This window comes from Bos indicus x Bos taurus, chromosome 18, assembly GCF_003369695.1.
Source record: "Bos indicus x Bos taurus breed Angus x Brahman F1 hybrid chromosome 18, Bos_hybrid_MaternalHap_v2.0, whole genome shotgun sequence".
NCBI lineage: Eukaryota > Metazoa > Chordata > Mammalia > Artiodactyla > Bovidae > Bos > Bos indicus x Bos taurus.
In genome coordinates, this window is record NC_040093.1 from 26,522,566 (window position 1) to 26,544,343 (window position 21,778).

The 21,778-nt window shown below is 38.2% G+C and overlaps 1 protein-coding gene and 1 non-coding gene across 5 annotated transcripts in view; both read right to left on the reverse strand.

The window, feature by feature from the left end:
- The window catches only part of AP1G1 (adaptor related protein complex 1 subunit gamma 1), an 84,998-nt gene that overhangs the window by 12,322 nt on the left and 50,898 nt on the right, over positions 1-21,778 (reverse strand). For all 4 annotated transcript variants that reach the window (XM_027516077.1, XM_027516076.1, XM_027516074.1 and 1 more), the window contains 10 exons: positions 20,751-20,806; positions 19,565-19,678; positions 16,529-16,669; positions 15,561-15,615; positions 4,868-4,990; positions 4,610-4,699; positions 4,187-4,314; positions 3,145-3,249; positions 1,667-1,808; positions 1,356-1,482 (listed from right to left, as the gene is read on the reverse strand). In XM_027516077.1, the coding sequence (XP_027371878.1) occupies positions 1,356-1,482; positions 1,667-1,808; positions 3,145-3,249; positions 4,187-4,314; positions 4,610-4,699; positions 4,868-4,990; positions 15,561-15,615; positions 16,529-16,669; positions 19,565-19,678; positions 20,751-20,806 (1,081 nt within the window). The remainder of the gene's footprint in view (positions 1-1,355; positions 1,483-1,666; positions 1,809-3,144; positions 3,250-4,186; positions 4,315-4,609; positions 4,700-4,867; positions 4,991-15,560; positions 15,616-16,528; positions 16,670-19,564; positions 19,679-20,750; positions 20,807-21,778) is intronic.
- LOC113876867 lies at positions 19,180-19,265 on the reverse strand. The gene has a single exon (XR_003506605.1). It is a non-coding gene; the product is annotated as a small nucleolar RNA SNORD71 (small nucleolar RNA).

Here is a 21,778-nt window from a genome sequence, read left to right on the forward strand (position 1 = left end):
ATGTGTTATGCACGCACGAAGTCACTATTCCTCACAAATACCCTATGATGATAAGAATCATTTTTATTTTAAACAGATTCAGAAAGAGTAAGCCTAACGTAACTGAGCCTAAGAATGTAAACCCAAAATAAATTTGGGCAAATTTATGTAATAACAATATTTACTGAGGCATCAGTTATGGTAAGAAAAATCTGGAAATAAGCAAAATACCCAATAGTAAGGAACTGAATAAATAATGGTTAAACTTACCAAATATTAGACAACCATTCAAAATTATAATTGTGAAGATTATACACTAACATGGAAACGCTAATATGTTAATAAGTAAAGCATATCATCTATACACTGTGTTCCGGTTTTTTGTTTGTTTGGCCTCGCCACACAGCCTGTGAGATCCTAGTCCCTGACCAGGGATTGAACCTGGGCACCTAGCAGTGAAAGCACATGAGTCCTAACCACTGGACTGCCAGGAAGGTCCCCATACACTATGTTTCAAATGGGGTTGTTCTTGTTTTTCCATATATCCAAGACAGCTTTGGCATCCCGGGATTTAAAACTGACTGTGAATGGCCCTAAGCAATGACAAGCAATATTTTGAAATTTTGTTAAGACATAAATATAAACCATAAGTTCTGGGAGGCAGTTATGTTAGGAAAAAACCTGTAAGCCTGTGATAGCCAGTCTAGATAAGCATCCAACATCCTTAACCTACGGCCGTTTTCCACTCAAGGTCATGTATGCTGCAACTCTGCATTTCACTTTTAGAGAAGTCACTTAAGATAGAAATTATATGCTACAGTGATATTCCCTTGATCTCCTGTGTTTACAGTATCTCTGAACACACTAATTATAAATGTCTACTACATGTCAATAAAGATAAGATATCCCCAAATGAAAAGTTACGTTTGAATATTATAATCCTGGATAATTTTATCCTTCCATTGCTTTAACACGAAGGAGAAAGAAAGGGGAAGAGGGAAAGAGGAAAACAGGTTAACATCTTTCCACTCTCCACAAATGGCCACAGCTCCTAGAAACTAACCATGAGTAGAAAGAAACCTAGAAAAAGTAATGTATTTCTTGGGATGTGCTTCTTTTCTAGCCTGAGACTTTTCTTTCTGTCTTAAAGCACTGTGAGTAATTTACTCTCCAGAAACTAAAAATTAGACTTTGAGGAATCCCTATGAATTACCTCTAGAGTATTACTATGGCAACATAGGCCAGATGTTGTGAAGATTCTTGTTTTTTTTTCACTTACCCTCTCCCATCTTCAACTGTCTCATGTGCTAGACAGAAAGTCTACATTCAAGGCCCTTACCTGGCCAAGCATGAAATTAACTCTAGTCTGGCCTCACCTGTAAGGTTGATGTCTCCCAGCAAATCAAGAAGCTCTCCACCAGCAGAAGCTGGTTTGCTTGTAGGTGCAGTTGGAATAACAGGTGTTATGTCATTTCCTCCCAACAAATCCAATAAATCATTGGCCTAAACAAGGAAATAATATCTTATTCATTGTCACTGTCTAATCTGTTATCTAACACAAAGCCCTTTCAATACTTAAAAACAGGGAACAGAATTATCAATCAACCCAGGAACACTGAAGGGAATCACCTAAGAGATAGGGTCTAAGGAACCAAAAGATCATGAGGATAAGCAAGGGAAAAGCTACCTGGCTGGTGGGCTGTGGCCCTGAGGGCGGTGGCTTTGTCTCTAGAGGAGTTGGGTCTGTCTCTCCGTTTGTCTGTACAATCTCAGTAGGGCCATTTGTGGTCACTTTCTCCATGACAGGCATTCTCTCAAGCAGGGCAGACCTGGAAGAATCTGAAGTGGTTAAATTCTAGGCAGTTAACCTAGATTCCCTACCCAAAACAATCACTGTTAACTATACTCCAGCCAAATGTGGAGAGACAACTCCCCTCCCCATATCCCAACACATATACTAAAATAGAAGCTGGATTACAAGAATACGTGACCTACATTCCTGACTGGATTAAGGGCAGGCAGGAAACCTTGAACGGACAAACTGTCCATCTAAACCCCAAGAGCCTCAGAATTCTAAGTGACAGAGAAATTGGAATGAAAGAAAGATAAACAAGTACATATTAGCAGTTTCCAATCAAGAAGATACTGCACAACAGAAAGGGGAAAAAAGATACACACAATGGTAATAGTAAATGGTATCTCAATGAGATTCTCCTGAGATAAAACAACTCTCACTTCTTCACCAAGTAAAATGGAAATGAAGAAAACTTTCCTTACCAAGAGGAAGGGGAAAAGGGGACTAGAAGAACACGGTTCACTTATTTCTTTAGAGGCTAGGCATAACAGAAGACGAACAAAACACAAGTAGCCAAGCTGTGAGAACTGAACGGGGTTGTGATGTCCCACCAATAAAGCATGAGGTGGAGAAAGAAATGGCAACCCACTCCAGTATTCTTGCCTGGAGAATCCCATAGACAGAGGAGCCTGGCAGGCTACAGTCCATGGGGTCGCAAGAGTCGGACACGACTTAGTGCACTGTCTCACCCCAGAGACCCTGCCACATATACCACAAAAACCAAACATCCCCCAATGACCTTGGCCCCACTGTTCCAATCACTCCCAGGTGGGAATTCAGGCACATGTCCACAGAGGTCACAGACAACATACATACGGTTCTGTTATGTCCCATATATTACCCTTTCATGTCCCAAGGAAGACATTTTCTCTTAGAGATTTTCATTTAGTGTATCTTTAAAAAATCTTGTGTTAAACTTGCCTCCATCTTTTTCTTGGGTAAGGACAACCCAGAAATGGCCCTTTTGTGTCTGTGATGTTGCCATTCACAGCTTTCTTGATAGGCCTAGTACAATCTTGAGAACAGGGTTGCTGTATGCCGAGTGTCAGACGGTAGCTCTTAGCTTTGCCTATCTTAGGTAGTTATGCTGTGCATTTTTTACTGGTGTACCATGTTTGATTTGTCCCTAATACCTTTGAAGTTTTTCTGAGAAATGAATAATGCAACATGAACTTATTAAAATACATTTTAAGCCTTTTAAAAATAAATAAATAAATAAAGCATGAGGGATGAAACTCCTTTACGGGTTATCACAACAAAGTGTTTGGGATGCTAAGAGGCACATGCATTGTTTGGTTTCTTTTACTTACCTCATATGGTCATATTTCTTAAAAAGTGCATTGTATTCTACTGCCCTCTGCTGGAGTTCCACATCAATGCTGCTTCCATAGATGGAAACCACTTTCTTAATTCGGCTTTGGGATAAAATGACAAACAAATTCAAACATCCAAAAGAAAATTCATAAACAAGCAGAAAGAACAGTGTTTAAAACAGAGGTTTCTGGTTAAAATTTTGAAATGTTCATCTTTTCTTAATGTACATAATTTTTCAAAAACAAAAGACCTTTCCTTTACGGTCATCTAATAGATAGCTCAAGACCATCAGAGTTTATTCTAGTTCTAACGCTAGATTTTGTCTGTTGAATATCTTATACCCTAAAATTTGATAAACAGAAGTACCAATTATTAATTTGCTACAAAACAACAAATTTATAGTATTCATTCCCTTCTTGAATAACTTTACAGTAATAAGCTTTTATCAACAAAAGGGTCATAGCATCAGACTTTTATAAGCAAAGTGTCACTGCCTAACACCAAATTCTTATACTTCACAATTTAAATGGTAAAAAATACCATTCTTCATGAGGCTTTACATTATAAATAAAAGCAGCAGGTCTGAGAGAACCAAGTCTGTATTAAATATGATTGGCTGGGAAACCGACCCAAGAATTGAGTTCTATTCAAAACAGTGTTTTTTTTTTAAAAAAGCAAAATTTAAAGATTTAAACACCAAAATGATTTTCTTCCAATTCTGATATCTCAAAATTATAATAAACCAGAACCCTTACATGGGAAAATAACTCAGTACTTTAAAAAAGAAAATAGACATCAGATACCTGATTTTAAAAACATTAGTTTTTACCTTCAAATTAAGCAGTGGTGGGATGAAGGGATAACAGGGTACAAACTATACAGTAAGGATTAACCATGAAGTGATGACTGTTACTGAGGAGTAACAGATATAGGCAGTTGATTTTACTATTCTACTTTTGGCTTTGCTTGAAGTTTCCCAAAATAAAAGTTTTTTTAAAATTATAAAACACGTTCACCCTACTTTTTCCCCATACTCACTTTACAGTACAGGTGAATCGAGTAGAAAGCTTCATAATGGCAGTGAGGGCATAACCTCGTGTCACAGAGGTGGACATATTAGATATTAGGACACTTTCTAAAATATCCAACACTTCATCCTCTGTTACCTGGGGAGAAAAAAATGGAAACATGACATTCTCACCTCTCTTCAGCCAGAAGGTAAGAGAAACAATGTAAGTCACTATGATGGGGTGGGGAGAGGGACCTAAAGGTAAGTTTCAAATCTCACAATGGCCCAGTAGGTTCCAACTGAAAAATGAGCAAGTTTTCCAATGAATCTATAATTCTACCACTGCTTCTTTAAAAGGTTTTCAAGGAATCGACTTCAACTCATTATAAACACTACTCTTAAAACCAAAAACACTGTCTTCCCTTTTCTTAACCAAGAGTGACAAAGAGTACCTGAATAGGCTCTTCCTCTTCACATTGGCCAGATACAAGAAGATCTCCATATTCACCTATACACCATGCAGCCACTTGCACCAAAGGTTGCTGTCAAAAGAGTCATTTGAAAAAGATTTTTATCCTTTAAAGGATTAATACAAATCATATAGGTCATCCAACCATAAAGGTCACAACTGAGGCACCTCTAAGAGTGACAGTAATAAGAACATATCAGAAAAATAACAGCAATTTTCCCCCTAAAGTAAAAGTACTTACCTGAGAATAATCACCAAGAATTGCTTTGTACAAGCGCTGGACAGTATAGGCATGCATCTCCACACTATTGGTTATTAACTGGATCAAGTTGGGAACTGCATCATCACGAACATAGCTTCCTGCCTAAAAGGAAATGCAGACAGTTACCCCAAGAAACACAGAGTAATGATAAGAAAAGTCAGCTAGTGCTGTTGTTGCTCAGAGGAGACGACTACAAAACACCCTCCAAGATAAAGTTGTTTCCAATTCTCATGTTCAGAAGCAGCTCAAATTTCAAAGTCTTATTTAAATGAATATTCTAAGTTCTAAGGTTTTATAAAAAGATAAAATCTTCTCTTTGTCCAAAGTAAAATTAAAATATAAATGTTTAGAATTTCAAGAAAAGCCTCTTTCTACTCAAAACAGAATGTCTACTAATGCAAAAATGTAAGAAACACATTCACTGGGAACTTAATTAGAACAACCTCTTCCTCCCCACAACTCCTCAACACAGGTGTTAAAAGCATACAAGTGAGGCAGTCCTAAGATGGCAGAGGAATAGGACGGGGAGACCACTTTCTCTCCCACAAATTCATTGAAAGAACATTTGAACACCAAGCAAATTCTACAAAACAACTTCTGAATGCTGGCAGAGGACATCAGGCACCCAGAAAGGCAGCCCATTGTCTTCGAAAGGAGGTAGGACAAAATATAAAAGATAAAAAGAGAGACAAAAGAGGTAGGGACGGAGATCCGTCCCAGGAAGGGAGTCTTAAAAAAGAGACAAGTTTCCAAATACCAGGAAATACTCTCTCTGGCGGGTCTGTGGCAAGCCTTAGAATCTCAGAGGGCAAAATAACCGGGAGGAAAAATAAATAAGTAATTAAAACCCACAGATTATGTGCCTAACAGCAACTCCCATCGGAGCAGCATCCCAGATTCTTGCATTCCCCACCAGCAAGCGGGGAAGGGACAGGGCAGAGCGGGCTGAATTGCTTAGGGTCAGGACCAGGCCTGAATGCCCTGAGGGCAATCTGAGGGAACCAGCTTGAGACAGCAACCCAGACTGTGGGATAGCTATCCCGGGAAAATCCCTAACCTAAGATACTGCCAAGGCCACTCACAGAACAAAAAGACGGAGCAGAGTTAGCAGGCTGAGGACCCGCCCATCCCCCCGCAGGAGATAGGCAGGCGAGGGAAGCCAGAGCTGGAAGGGGGCAATCGCAGCCCCAGAGAGGCATCCTATACCAAACTGCAAGCAGACTTCCTTGCTAACCAAGACTTTTTGGGATTCTGGATGGTCGACATCCGCCGGGAGGGTCACAGCCAGAGATCAGCTTCCCAGAAGAGACACACGGCACACCTGAGAAGGCGCGCCCATTGTATACCCAGAAAACTGAGCAGCTGGGACTGGGGAGGCGTTAAGTCGCAGCCTTCAACTGGGGGTGACGTGCTCGCCAAGCACCTGTTCACCTGAGCTGCTTGAACCTGGGACGGACACAAAACACAGGTCCAACCAAGTCTGCGCCTTTGAGGAGTGCCCGAAAACCTGAACCTGAGTGGCTTAGACCTGGGGAGTGCAGACAACCCAGGGCCAGCATCAGACAGTTCCCAGCAGAGCAACCTAGATAGAGCCTGAACAGGGTAGACTGGGAAAGCAACATGCCGTGAGCGGGGACAAACCCAGTGTGGCTGAATCACTGTGAGCACACGTCAGTGATATTGGTTTGTACTGTTCCTCCCTCCCCACAACTTGACTGAACCAGTGAGCCTAAAAAAAGTGACCACCACCGCCCTCCTTGTGTCAGGGCGGAAATTAGACACTGAAGAGAACAGCAAACAGAAGAAGCTAAAATAAACAGAGGGAACCACTTTGGAAGTGACAGGTGCAACAGATTAAAACCCTGTAGTTAGCACTGACTACATTGGAAGGGGCCTACAGACCTTGAGAAGTACAAGCTGGACCAAGGAACTATCTGAAAATGAACTGACCCCACACTGTCCGCAACACCACCAGAGAAAGTCCTAGGTATATTTTTACTATTATCATTTTCTAAGTTAAAAAAATTTTTTTTTCATTTTTAAGTCCCCTATTACTCCTTTCATTTTCATTTTTATAACCTACTATTACCTTGCAAAAAAAAAGACCATATTTTTAAAGCAAACTTCATATATATATATTTTATAATTTTTGTGACTTTGTTTTTTAACATTGTATTTTTGAGAATCTAACCTCTACTCTGTATTTTTAATCTTTGCTTTTTGGTACTTGTTATCACCTTTGTGCCTTTAAGAACCAAATCTTCAGTACCCATTTTTACTTGGGAGTGAGATTACTGGCTTGACTGCTCTCTCCTGCTTTGGACTCTCCTTTATCTCCACCAGGTCGCCTCTATCTCCGCCCTCCCCCTTTTCGTCTCTACCCAACTCTGTGAATCTTTTTGTGTGTTCAGGGCTGTGAAGAACATTTAGGGAACTGATTGCTGGCTGTATCTGTCTCTCTCCTTTTGATTCCCCTCTTTATCCTCCTGGCCACCTCTGTCTCCTTCCTCCCTCTTCTCTTCTCTGTATAACTCCGTGAACATCTCTGAGCGGTCCAGACTGTGGAACGCACATAAGGAAGTGATTACTGGCTAGCTTGCTCTCTCCCCTTTTGATTCCCCCTCTTCTCCTCCTGGTCACCTCTAGCTCCCTCCTCCCTCTTTTCTTCTCCATGTAACTGTGTACTTCTCTGGGCATCCCTCACTGTGGAGAAACTTTTCATCATTAACCTAGATGTTTTATCATCAGTGCTCTATAGATGGAGAAGTCTCAAGGCTACTGTAAAAATAATACTAAAAACCAGAGGCAGGAGGCTTAAGTCCAAATCCTGAGAACACCAGAGAACTCCTGAATCCAGGGAACATTAATCCATAGGATTAATAACATTAATTAATAACATAACATTAATCCATACCTACACTGAAACCAAGTACCACCCAAGGGCCAACAAGTTCCAGAGCAAGACATACCACGCAAATTCTCCAGCAACACAAGAACATAGTCCTGAGCTTCAATATACAGGCTGCCCAAAGTCACAGCAAACCCACTGACATCTCAAAACTCATTACTGGACACTTCACTGCACTCCAGAGAGAAGAAATCCAGCTCCACCCGCCAGAACACCGACACAAGCTCCCCTAACCAGGAAACCTTGACAAGCCACCCGTCCAACCCCACCCACAGCGAGAAACCTCCACGATAAAGAGGAACCACAAACTGCCAGAATACAGAAAGGCCACCCCAAACACAGCAATATAAACAAGATGAAAAGGCAGAGAAATACCCAGCAGGTAAAGGAACAGGATAAATGCCCACCAAACCAAACCAAAGAGGAAGAGATAGGGAATCTACCTGATAAAGAATTCCGAATGATAGTGAAAATGATTCAAAACCTTGAAAACAAATTGGAGTTACAGATAAATAGCCTGGAGACAAGGATCAAGAAGATGCAAGAAAGGTTTAACAAGGACCTAGAAGAAATAAAAAAGAGTCAATATATAATGAATAATGCAATAAATGAGATCAAAAACAGTCTGGAGGGAACCAACAGTAGAATAATGGAGGCAGAAGATAATATAAGTGAGGTAGAAGATAGAGTGGTAGAAATAAATGAAACAAACAGAGTTAAAAAGAAAAAAAAAAAAATTAAAAGAAATGAGGACAACCTCAGAGACCTCTGGGACGATGTTCAACGCCCCAACATTCGAATCATTGGAGTCCCAGAAGAAGACAAAAAGAAAGACCATGAGAAAATACTTGAGGAGATAATAGTTGAAAACTTCCCTAAAATGGGGAAAGAAACAATCACCCAAGTCCAAGAAACCCAGAGAGTCACAAACAGGATAAACCCAAGGCAAAACACCCCAAGACACATATTAATCAAATTAACAAAGGTCAAACACAAAGAACAAATATTAAAAGCAGCAAGGGAAAAACAACAAATAACACACAAGGGGATTCCCATAAGGATAACAACTGATCTTTCAATAGAAACTCTTCAGGCCAGAAGGGAATGGCAGGACATACTTAAAGTGATGAAAGAAAATAACCTACAGCCCAGATTACTGTACCCACCAAGGATCTCATTCAAATATGAAGGAGAAATCAAAAGCTTTACAGACAGGCAAAAGCTGAGAGAATTCAACACCACCAAACCAGCTCTCCAACAAATGCTAAAGGATCTTCTCTAGACAGGAAACATAGAAAGGGTGTATAAACTCAACCCAAAACAATAAAGTAAATGGCAACAGGATCATACTTATCAATAATTACCTTAAATGTAAATGGGTTGAATGCCCCAACCAAAAGACAAAGACTGGCTGAATGGATACAAAAACAAGACCCCTATATATGTTGTCTACAAGAGACCGACCTCGAAACAAGAGACACATACAGACTGAGAGTGAAGGGTTGGAAAAAGATATTCCATGCAAATAGAGACCAAAAGAAAGCAGGAGTAGCAATACTCATATCAGATAAAATAGACTTTAAAACAAAGCCTGTGAAAAGAGACAAAGATGGATACTACATAATGATCAAAGGATCAATCTAAGAAGATATAACAATTATAAATATATATGCACCCAAACTAACATAGGAGCACCGCAACACGTAAGACAAATGCTAACAAGTATGAAAGGGGAAATTAACAATAACACAATAATAGTGGGAGACTTTAATACCCATTCACACCTATGGGTAGATCAACTAAATAGAAAATTAACAAGGAAACACAAATTTTAAATGATACAATAGACCAGTTAGACCCAATTGATATCTATAGGACATTTCACCCACAAAAAATGAATTTTACCTTTTCCTAAAGTGCACATGGAACCTTCTCCAGGATAGATCACATACTAAGCCATAAATCTAGCCTTGGTAAATTCAAAAAAGTGAAATCATTCCAAGCATCTTTTCTGACCACAATGCAGTAAGATTAGATCTCAAATACAGGAGAAAAACTATTAAAAATGCCAACATATGGAGGCTGAACAACATGCTACTGAGTAACCAACAAATCACAGAAGAAATAAAAAAAAAAGAAACTTAAAATATGCATAGAAACGAGTGAAAATGAATATACAACAACCCAAAACCTATGGGACACTGCAAAAGCAGTGCTAAGGGGAAGGTTCATAGCAATACAGGCTTACCTCAAGAAACAAGAAAAAAGTCAAATAAATAACCTAACTCTACACCTAAAGCAACTAGAAAAGGAAGAAATTAAGAACCCCAGGGTTAGTAGTAGGAAAGAAATCTTAAAAATTAGGGCAGAAATAAATGCAAAAGAAACAAAAGAGACCACAGCAAAAACCAACAAAGCCAAAAGCTGGTTCTTTGAGAAGATAAATAAAATTGACAAACCATTAGCCAGACTCATCAAGAAACAAAGGGAGAATAATCAAAACAATAAAATTAGAAATGAAAATGCAGGGATCACAACAGACAACACAGAAATACAAAGGATCATAAGAGACTACTATCAGCAACCATATGCCAATAAAATGGACAACTTGGAAAAAATGGACAAATTCTTAGAAAAGTACAACTTTCCAAAACTGAACTGGGAAGAAATAGAAAATCTTAACAGACCCATCACAAGCACGGAAATTGAAACTGTAATCAGAAATCTTCCAACAAATAAAAGCCCAGGACCAGATGGCTTCACAGCTGAATTCTACCAAAAATTTAGAGAACAGCTAACACCTATCCTACTCAAACTCTTCCAGAAAATTGCAGAAGAAGGTAAACTTCCAAACTCATTCTATGAGGCCACCATCACCCTAATACCAAAACTTGACAAAGATGCCACAAAAAAAGAAAACTACAGGCCAATATCACTGATGAACATAGATGCAAAAATCCTTAACAAAACTCTAGCAATCAGCATCCAACAACATATTAAAAAAATCATACATCATGACCAACTGGAATTTATCCCAGGGATGCAAGGATTCTTCAATATCCGCAAATCAATCAATGTAATACACCACATTAACAAACTGAAAAATAAAAGCCATATGATTATCTCAATAGATGCAGAGAAAGTCTTTGACAAAATTCAACATCCATTTATGATAAAAACCCTCCAGAGAGCAGGAATAGAAGGAACATACCTCAACTTAATAAAAGCTATATATGACAAACCCACAGCAAACATTATTCTCAATGGTGAAAAATTGAAAGCACTTCCCCTAAAGTCAGGAACAAGACAAGGGTGCCCACTCTCACTAATACTATTCAACATAGTTTTGGAAGTTTTGGTCACAGCAATCAGAGCAGAAAAAGAAACAAAAGGAATCCAGATTGGAAAAGTAGAAGTAAAACTCTCACTGTTTGCAGATCACAAAATCCTCTACAGAGAAAACCCTAAAGACTCCACCAGAAAATTACTAGAGCTAATCAATGAATATAGTAAAGCTGCAGGATATAAAATCAACACACAGAAATCCTCTGCATTCCTATACACTAACAATGAGAAAACAGGAAGAGAAATTAAGGAAACAATTCCATTCACCATTGCAATGAAAAAAATAAAATACTTAGGAATATATCTACCTAAAGAAACAAAAGATCTATATAAAGAAAACTATAAAACACTGATGAAAGAAATCAAAGAGGGCACAAATAGATAGAGAAATATACCATGTTCATGGATCGGAAGAATCAATATAGTGAAAATGAGTATACTACTGAAAGCAATCTATAGATTCAATGCAATCCCTATCAAGCTACCAACGGTACTTTTCACAGAACTAGAACAAATAATTTCACAATTTGTATGGAAATACAAAAAATCTCAAATAGCCAAAGCAATCTTGAGAAAGAAGAATGGAACAGGAGGAATCAACCTGCCTGACTTCAGGCTCGACTACATAGCCACAGTCATCAAGACAGTATGGTACTGGCACAAAGACAGAAATATAGATCAATGGAACAAAATAGAAAGTCCAGAGATAAATCTATGCACCTATGGACACCTTATCTTTGACAAAGGAGGCAAGAATATACAATGGAGAAAAGACAATCTCTTTAACTAGTGGTGCTGGGAAAACTGGTCAACCACGTGTAAAAGAATGAAACTAGAACACTTTCTAACACCATACACAAAAATAAACTCAAAATGGATTAAAGATCTACTTATGGACTCTGTGGGAGAGGGAGAGGGTGGGAAGATTTGGGAGAATGACATTGTAACATGTAAAATATCATGTAAGAAACGAGTTGCCAGTCCAGGTTCGATGCACGATACTGGATGCTTGGGGCTAGTGCACTGGGACGACCCAGAGGGATGGTATGGGGAGGGAGGAGGGAGGAGGGTTCAGGATGGGGAACACATGTATACCTGTGGTGGATTCATTTTGATATTTGGCAAAACTAATACAATTATGTAAAGTTTAAAAATAAAATAAAATTAAAAAAAAATACCAAAAAAAAAAAATAATAAAGATCTAAACGTAAGACCATAAACCATAAAACTCTAGAGGAAATCATACGCAAAACACTCTCTGACATAAACCACAGGAGGATCCTCTATGACCCAACCTCCCAGAATATTGGAAATAAAAGTAAAAATAAACAAATGGGACCTAATTAAAATTAAAAGCTTCTGCACAACAAAGGAAACTATAGGCAAGGTGAAAAGACAGCCTTCAGAATGGGAGAAAATAATAGCAAACGAAGCAACGGACAAAGAATTAATCTCAAAAATATACAAGCAACTCCTGAAGCTCAATTCCAGAAAAATAAATGACCCAATCAAAAAGTGGGCCAAAGAACTAAACAGACAGTTCTCCAAAGAAGACATACAGATGGCTAACAAACATATGAAGAGATGCTCAACATCACTCATTATCAGAAAAATGCAAATCAAAACCACAATGAGGTACCATTTCACGCAAGTCAGAATGGCTGCGATCCAAAAGTCTACAAGCAATGAATGCTGGAGAGGGTGTGGAGAAAAGGGAACCCTCTTACACTGTTGGTGGGGATGCAAACTAATACAGCCACTATGGAGAACAGTGTGGAGATTCCTTAAAAAACTGGAAATAAAACTGCCATATGACCCAGCAATCCCACTGCTGGGCATACACACCAAGGAAACCAGAATTGAAAGAGACACGTGTACCCCAATATTCATTGCAGCACTGTTTATACTAGCCAGGACATGGAAGCAACCTAGATGTCCATCAGCAGATGAATGGATAAGAGCGCTGTGGTACATACACACAATGGAATATTACTCAGCCATTAGAAAGAATCCAGTTGAATCAGTTCTAATGAGGTGGATGAAACTGGAGCCTATTGTAACAGAGTGAAGTAAGCCAGAAAGAAAAATACCAATACAGTATACTAATGCATATATATGGAATTTAGAAAGATGGTAACGATAAGCCTGTATGCAAGACAGCAAAAGAGACACAAATGTACAGAACAGTCTTTTGGACTCTGTGGGAGAGGGCGAGGGTGGGATGTTTTGGGAGAATGGCATTGAAACATGTATATTATCACATGTGAAACGGATCACCAGTCCAGGTTCGATGCATGACACAGGGTGCTCGGGGCTGGTGTACTGGGATGACCCAGAGGGATGGGATGGGGAGGGAGGTGGGTTCAGGATGGGCAACACATGTACACCTGTGGCGGATTCATGTCAATGTATGGCAAAACCAATGCAATATTGTAAAGGTAAATAAATACATAAATAAAACTGAGATTTACAAATAAATAAATAAATAAAAGCATACAAGCCAGCTATGGTAGTCACACTGCTCTGGGATATGGAGAAAGAGCTGTGTATGAACAGTTGCAAAAGGCTTAATAAGTAAGATAAAACTGAAATAAACAGTAAGTTTCTAAAAATCCGAATTTCTTTAAAACGTAACAGTCCTTCAAAAACTAGAGTTTATAAATATAGAACCAATACCTAGCCCCAGCAATGGGAAGTGTTTTGTATTTCATTATCCACACTTCAAAAAAAAAAACAACGATCTCTTTATTGTCCTGTTGACAAATGAAATCTGAGATTTACCACCATGGAGACAAAGTAAAGCTATTTAACCTATGAGGAAACTAAATTTTGGTCTCACAAGAGCATTATGATAAACAAGATGCACAGGGCATACAAACTGTGGAAGCTGTGCCCACCTTGGTCAATCTCCCATTATTGGATAGAAAAGTGGATCTGATTTATAGGACCAAGACCTGGCCTACACACCTGTACTTTGAAGAGGAAACAGAAAAAGACAAAGAAACAAAATCCCAGATTGGTAGGATACTCACTCCTGTTAAGAAACACAAAGATGGAGGGAGAAGTTTGGGGAAACTGGCAGAAAGGAAAGGTAAGACACTAAAAAGCAGGTAATCAGTGGTGTGACTTGGACACATATATTGTTCCCTAATGGGAAAAAGCAGAATGTTTTTAAGAGAAAGCTTCAACATGATCTAATTGACATTTACAGACTATGTCATTCAACAACAGCATAAACATTCTTCTCAAGCTCACATGGAGCATTCATCAAGACAGATCACATTCTGGGCCATTAAGAATGTCTTAAATTTAAAAGAACAGAAATCATACAAAATTTAACTAGAAATTAGCAATACAAAGATAGCTGAAAAGTCCCCAAATATGTGGAGATTAAACAACACACTACTAAATAACACAAAGGTCAAATAAAACATCAGGAACAGAAAACTATAGACCAGTATCTCATGAACACAGGTGCAAATAAATATCCTTAAAATTTTAGCAAATCAAATCTAATGTATTAAAGAAAACTATACACCACAACCATGTCGTATTTATTCCAGATATGGAAGGCTGATTCAACATTAAAAATTCAATTAATGCAAGCCAACTAAACTTCAATTAAATAAATTATTTTTTTAAATCAATTAATGTAACCTAGCACATCAACAGGCTAAAGAAGAAAAGGCATATAACTGTATAATAAGAGAATCTAAACTCATTGGAAAAATGAAAAGTTGGAGCATTTTCTTAAAGAAAGGTTTTGACTTTCCTGGTGGCCCAGTGGTTAAGACTCTGTGAATCCACTGCAGAGAGCACGGGTTCGATCCCTGGTCTGGGAACTAAGATCCAGCATGCTACACAGTACAGCCAAAACAAAACTAAACAAAGCTTCCCAATGATTTCCCATCATATCAAAATAAAATCCTAACTCCTGTGAGGCCTTACAGAATCTAGCCCCTGCCTCAAACCATTCTCTGCCTCTCTCAGTCTACTGGCTGCACGGGCCTTCTTGATGCTCTCCAAACACATCAAGCTTGTTACTTACCCTCAGGCTTTGCAACACCAACTGTTCCCTCTGGTTTGTACACTCATCCCCCAAATCTTTGTACAGCTCACCACTTTACCAAGTTCTCTACTCAAATGTTACCTCTTCTGAGTGACCTGCCCTGACTATTCTACCCAAGAACCTGGCCCACTGCCCCATATCCCATTCTCCTCTGTCATCACTATAGTACCTCATGCTGCTCTACTATTTTTCACAGCATTCCCCCCTGCCTGACAGGAGCATCCCTCTTTCCCCATGAATTTCCCATCTCCCCCACTAAAACATAAGCTGCATAAGAATAAGAGCTTTGTCTGTCTCATTAACTGACACATCCAGCACTTAGTACACACTTACCTAAAAAAACTACTTACCGTTGTCAGAACGCGCATAATCGTGTCTATATGCCACCGTTTGGAAGGTGCATACCTGAGAAAACAATGGCACAGATGAAAAAACTGGAACCTGTAAATTAAGTTCTGCTCAGTGACTTTCATGGAGAAGGAAATGGCAACCCACTCCAGTATTCTTGCCTGGAGAATCCCATGGACAGAGGGGTCTGCTGGGCTACAGTCTACGGGGTTGCAAAGAGTTGGACACGACTGAGCAACTCTTATACACACACACACACACACACACACACACACACAGTGACTTTCCAAACTCCTGTCCTATAGTCTTGAGGTTCACAGGTTAAGAGGTTGTATCTGGATGCATTTCACCTTCAAAACTACCAGCAATTAAACTAGCACCAATTCCCATTTCAATGGATAATGAAACAGTACATGGTCAAATTCATATGTAAATACTGCAACAGGAGTTGCTGAGTTGAGAACTGAGGACTCTGTCTCCAATTTTTTTCTTAGAAAACAAATCATAAAGTCAGGACAGGAGAGGACAGAGAAGAAAGAAGAAAGAGCACTGTTCCCAGACCCAGGTAACACCAGGTCTAGGAACTTGCCTCCCCTTAAATTCACAGTGAAAAGAGGAGAAATAACCATACTATCAAAATCCTGAGGACTTCAACCCAGAAAGTTTTACACAGAACCACAATACAAATGTTGTAACTTTTCTATTCTCTTCATTAAAAGGGAATCATAGAAGAGAGGTTAAAGAACAGATACAACAGGAGATTTTATAAAAGTGGGATTATTTTGGTCTTAGTATAATGCTTAACATAAATACTGACTACAATGACCTTCTCAAACCCAATTTCTAACGGGAAGCCTGAAATAAACGTTACATATTTAAACATGTTTACAACATTTCCCTCATGTTTTAAAGATGCTTTCCAAAAAGTTCCAAGCATTTTTTACCAATGAATGTAAAAGTTAAATCTTACTTTTCTGCAGCAAGGAAGATTCCAGATGCACAGTCTGCTTTAAATTCTGGCTCACATGAATCCAGAAAATAAAGTAACTCCTTCATCATGCCTCGAATATTATTCCCATTTACCAGGGCAAAACTCAATTCCATTGCACGCCTTCCATGGAGGGAGGGAAAAAAAGTTATGATATTTACAGTGGGAATGAAACAAAGACCCAGGTATGTTGTCCCTGAACACCAAGCACCAGTGGATGTATTGATGTCCTTGTGTGATCTTGTAATCCCAATCTTTGCACATGAGATAACCAAACTTAACAAAGTTATTTTGAACTTTCATCAATGCTTTTCTTCAAAAATTCCCAAAGATACACACTACTAAAGACAGTCTATTCTATGAAGCTGAAATTTAGAATACCTAAAAGGCTCAAAAAGAGAGGCAAAGAAATTAATACTCAAAGATACTATCTCTCTGCATCAACAGTTAAAAATGTGATATATAGTCACCAAACTCTTTTACTACATCCACTTCAACCCAAAGATGATATAACATACATCGAAAGGTATACAAGTGATTAGAATAAAAACAAACCCTGAGGGCTGAGTGAAATAAGTTAGAGAAAGACAAATATTGTATGATATCACTTATATGTAGAAGCTAAAAAAGCTGAATGCATAGAAATACAGCTAGAATGGTGGTTACCCACTGTGGGGTGGGAAAAATAGGGAAATATTGGTCAAAGAGCATGAATTTCCACGTGTAAGATAAACAGGCTCTGGAGATTTAATGTACAGCATAATGGCTATTATTAATAATGGTGTATTAATAAACTTGAAAGCTGCTAGATTTTAAATATTTTAAAAATATTTTAAAATAAGTAGATTTTAAATATTTTCACCACAAAAAAGAAATGGTAATTATGTGATATGCTGCAGGAGTTACATTTTGCAATAAAGTGTGACAAAGCAATGTGATGTACATCTTAGACTCATACAATTATATATCAATAAAGCTGGAAAGAAAAATGAAAAAAGACAGTAAGCGCCATGAAAAGGAAAAAAAGATATGTGCTATGAGAGCAAACAGGAGTTTCTATAATAGCATCACTATAACATGAGTTTGAGCAAACTCCAGGAGACAGTGAAGGTCAGGGGAGCCCAGTGTGCTGCAATGGGCTTGCAAAGAGTTGGACATGACTGAGAGACTGAACAACAATAACAAATAGCTGCCTATCAAATTTGACAACCAAGGTAAATATGGATATGCTAGTTACTACACTCATCTTTTCGTATTTGGTCAATAATGTCAAACCATGGCATATAATTTACTTTCAAAAATACCAATTTAATAAGCTGAAAATACTTTAATCTTAATCTACAAGCAACAAAAACTCAATCCTTAAAATTGCATTAAGAAATGCAATAATAGCTAATTCTTATACAGTGGTTAAGTGCTTTACATATGCTAGTCCAGTTAATCCCACATAACCTTTGGAAGTGGGTGCTCCTGTATCTACATTGTACATGGAGACAACCGAAGCACAGAAAGACTAAGTAACCAGACCAAGTTTATTAAGGGCAAAGCTAGGATTTGAAACGAGACCTTCTGGCTCCAGAGTCTTACCTGCTATTGCTATACAACCTGTCAAAAGACCCAGGTTTTACTTTTGAAATGCAAAGCCCAGTCAAGAGCGAAAGAGAAACAACACAATAGGAGCCAGAAAGTCTGATTTCTATCCCGAAGACTGCCTTGTTCAAGGAGTAAGCTTTAGAGTTAAGTCATTTGATTCCTCTGGGACTGTACTTTAATCTGTTAACTGAGGAGAGAAGAAATTGCCTAGTTTCTCTTACTGGCTTGCTCTGAGAACCAACTGAGAGGGTACTTATAAATCCTTCACAAAGCTTTATATAAAAGTCATTATTACTGAGATCAGGTCTTATTTTTAGTTTGCCCAAGCACTTAACACCTGTTCTCTACAAATAAAAGGAACTCAATTATCAATAAATGTTTGTTAAGTGAATAGTTTCAGAGATCAGTTCAAATTAAATTTTTCTGGTTTGAACAGTAAACCAAAAGTTCATTGAAGCCTACTATAACTAGGTTTTACAAACACATACAGTTATTCTAAGAGGAGGACCAGTAGAGTTAATTGATCAAGGGAAAAAAAAATTATGCCTTTCAAAGTCATATGCTGAGTAAAGTGCTGAGTAAAGTAAGTTAGACAGAGAAGGAGAAATATCATATGACATCCTTTATATGCAGAATCTAAAAAGAAATGATACAAATAAACTTATTTACAAAACAGAAACAGACTTCAGAGAATGAACTTATGGTTGCCAGCAGAGAAGATCGGGGAAGAGATAGGGAGTTTGGGACCGACATGTACACACTGCTATATTTTAAAATGGTAACCAGCAAGGTCCTACTGTATGCCACATCAACGTTATGTGGCAGCCTGGATGGCAGAGAAGTTTGGGGGAGAATGGATACATGCATATATATGGCTCAGTCTCTTTGCTGCTCACCTGAACTATCAGAACAGTGTTAATCAGCCATACTCCAAGTTGTTTGTTTTTTTTAGGTCCTATGTGCTGCCTAAAAGTCATTCCCAGATGCACTGTTTTAACAGGTTGCCTCTAGTATCTTGGGGCATAAGTACTGCGAGAAAATGTGTGCTGTCAGCCATTCGAGTCTCAGCATAGTGACAGAACACTCAGCCGATGGATCACTTCGTATCTTCATCCTCCAGCACACAGAACACAGTACCTCTGATGAGTAAACGTATGCCCAGCCTACTTGCACCTGTTTTATTTAACAAAGAACCAAGGGTAACTTCAGGGTGCACTGAAGTATTCCTTACTGGTCTCTTTCATTGATCTAAACTTCTCCCTGCCAATCCTTTTCAAAAAAAGGATTTACTCTGTCAAAATAATGACTAAATACATAAATGTCAACATTCTCCTTCTCAAAACTCTATTACAAAGTTATCAGATGGAGGATTGGCGGGGCCGGGGGGGGGGGGGGGGTGGCACACAACTTTCAATTATCTGTTACCGTTTTATGGAGACATCCAAATCTTTTAGACAGTCCACAATTGTGCTTCTGTGCCTCTGTACTGCATTGTGATCTGTCTGCACAGTCTTCAACAAAGATGTCAAAGCTACATATCTGGATGAAACAAAGTTGCAGAAGAACATAATTAAAACGGGAAATTCAGGATAGTTCTCTGCTTAATGACAAAGATGATGTTCAATGACTACTGAAAACTGTACATGGTTAAATATTTAAAAGACACAACAGACTTAGTAAAATGTAAACGCTGTAAACCCATAAACAACACTATAATCAAAAACTGTGGCAACCAGAAGCCTGGGATTTAGATTTACATTCATGGCCAACTCCATTAAATTTCTAAAAGTGATAGACTCGGTTCTTCCAAACTCTTTCAAATAGCACAACAAAATAAGCATACAGTATGCCTTTTCAGGCTGCCTGAGCCCCAAAATGCAAGAGGAAATTATTTCAATTTTACCATTTGTATTTTCTCTGCTTTTGATACCAGTACCAAAACTGCCCCTACAAAACCTTGAATTTACCATCTAAGTATAAAAAAATCTTCTGGAAGGAGAAGATAATTCAGGGTACCATAATAATTATTTCCACTTTTTTTTTTCAATCATAACATGATAAGAAAGAATAAAAAAATAACACTGATAAATTCATTCACTTTTTAAAAGTAGCTGGAGTTTACAAACATCTTCTAGGTTTGTAACCGAAATATTCTGTTTTTCTTCTTAATTGAGAGGGGTCAGCAAACTAAGCCTAGAACAGCCCTCTGCTGTCCGGTTTGGTAAATCAATTTTTATTGCAATGCAGCCATCATCTGCACAGTCTGTGGCTGCTTTCACACCAAGAGGCAGAGCTGAGTAGTTGCCAAAGAGACCCTAAGGCCCATGTAGTTTATAATAGAGACCATCTGAAAAAAAAAAAAAATAGAGACCATCTGTTCCCAGACAGAAAAAGTTTGCTGATTCCTAAAGGTAAAGCATAAATAAGGACTAAAAGTTAACTCATGAGGCAAATCCTCAAATTCTTATCAAAACAGTCTTTAGACTAAAAATAAAAATCCTGAGTTGAAGTTTTAGACATGTCACTCTACATGTGTGATCTTGAGCAAAGTCACTCATGAATACACTGAGTTTATAATAGCCAGATACAAAATATTTTTCAGCTTACTTACCTGATATTCTTGTCATTGTTCAATAAGAAACGACCCAGGATATTTATGGCTAGGACCTACAGAAAAATAGCACAAGTTAAGAATTTAAGAAAATAAAAAATCTATATTGTTTAAGGATCACTTTCTGGCCTCTGATGAGTGCAAACTATTTAAAGGTGGTAGTTTAATCAGCACTTCTACGGATTGCTAGCCAAAAAAACCCTCTGAAGGCAAACTCTTAAAATCATATTCTATTTCAACAGTAAAAGCCGTAAGAATGTTTTCAAGTTTTTATATTGCTAGCAGGAAAATAGTATTGTTACAACTTCACTGGAGGGAAATTTGGCAATAACTATAAATAATAAAAATAAGGTATTCACTGGATGGTTAGGTTAGGACTCCGAGCACCCACTGAAGGTGGCACGAGTTTAATCCATGCCTCATGACACAGTCAAAAAAATTAATAAATAATTAAAACTACAAAATGAAAATATATCCCCTGCTTCAACAATTTCACATCTAGGAATTCAGCTGACAAATATAGTTGAACATATGCACAAAAATCTACTGCAACACTATCTGTAATCACAAATGATAGGAGTGTTCATTAATAGCAATTTTCCTAAATGTACTATGGCACATTCACGCAATGGAATGTTATACAACCATTAAAAAGAATGAATCATGACACATGCTATGACAGGTATGTACCCTGAGAATATTATATTAAGTGAAATAAGCCAGACACAAACACCCCATATTATATGATTCCATTTAGGTGAAATGTCCTGAATAGGCAAATCCATAGAGACAGAAAGTAGAATGGTGGTTGCCAGGGGTTGGGGTCAGGGGATAATGGGGAATTATTGTTTAAAGGGCACACAGTTTCAGTTTGGGAAACTAAAAAGTTCTGAAGATGAATGGTGGGTGTTGGCTACACAACAGTCTGAAGGTACTTACTTAACGCCACTGAACTACAAAGTTAGAGATGGTTAAAATGATAGAGTTTATGTTATGCAAATTGCACCAATCTTTTTTAAAATGAGAAT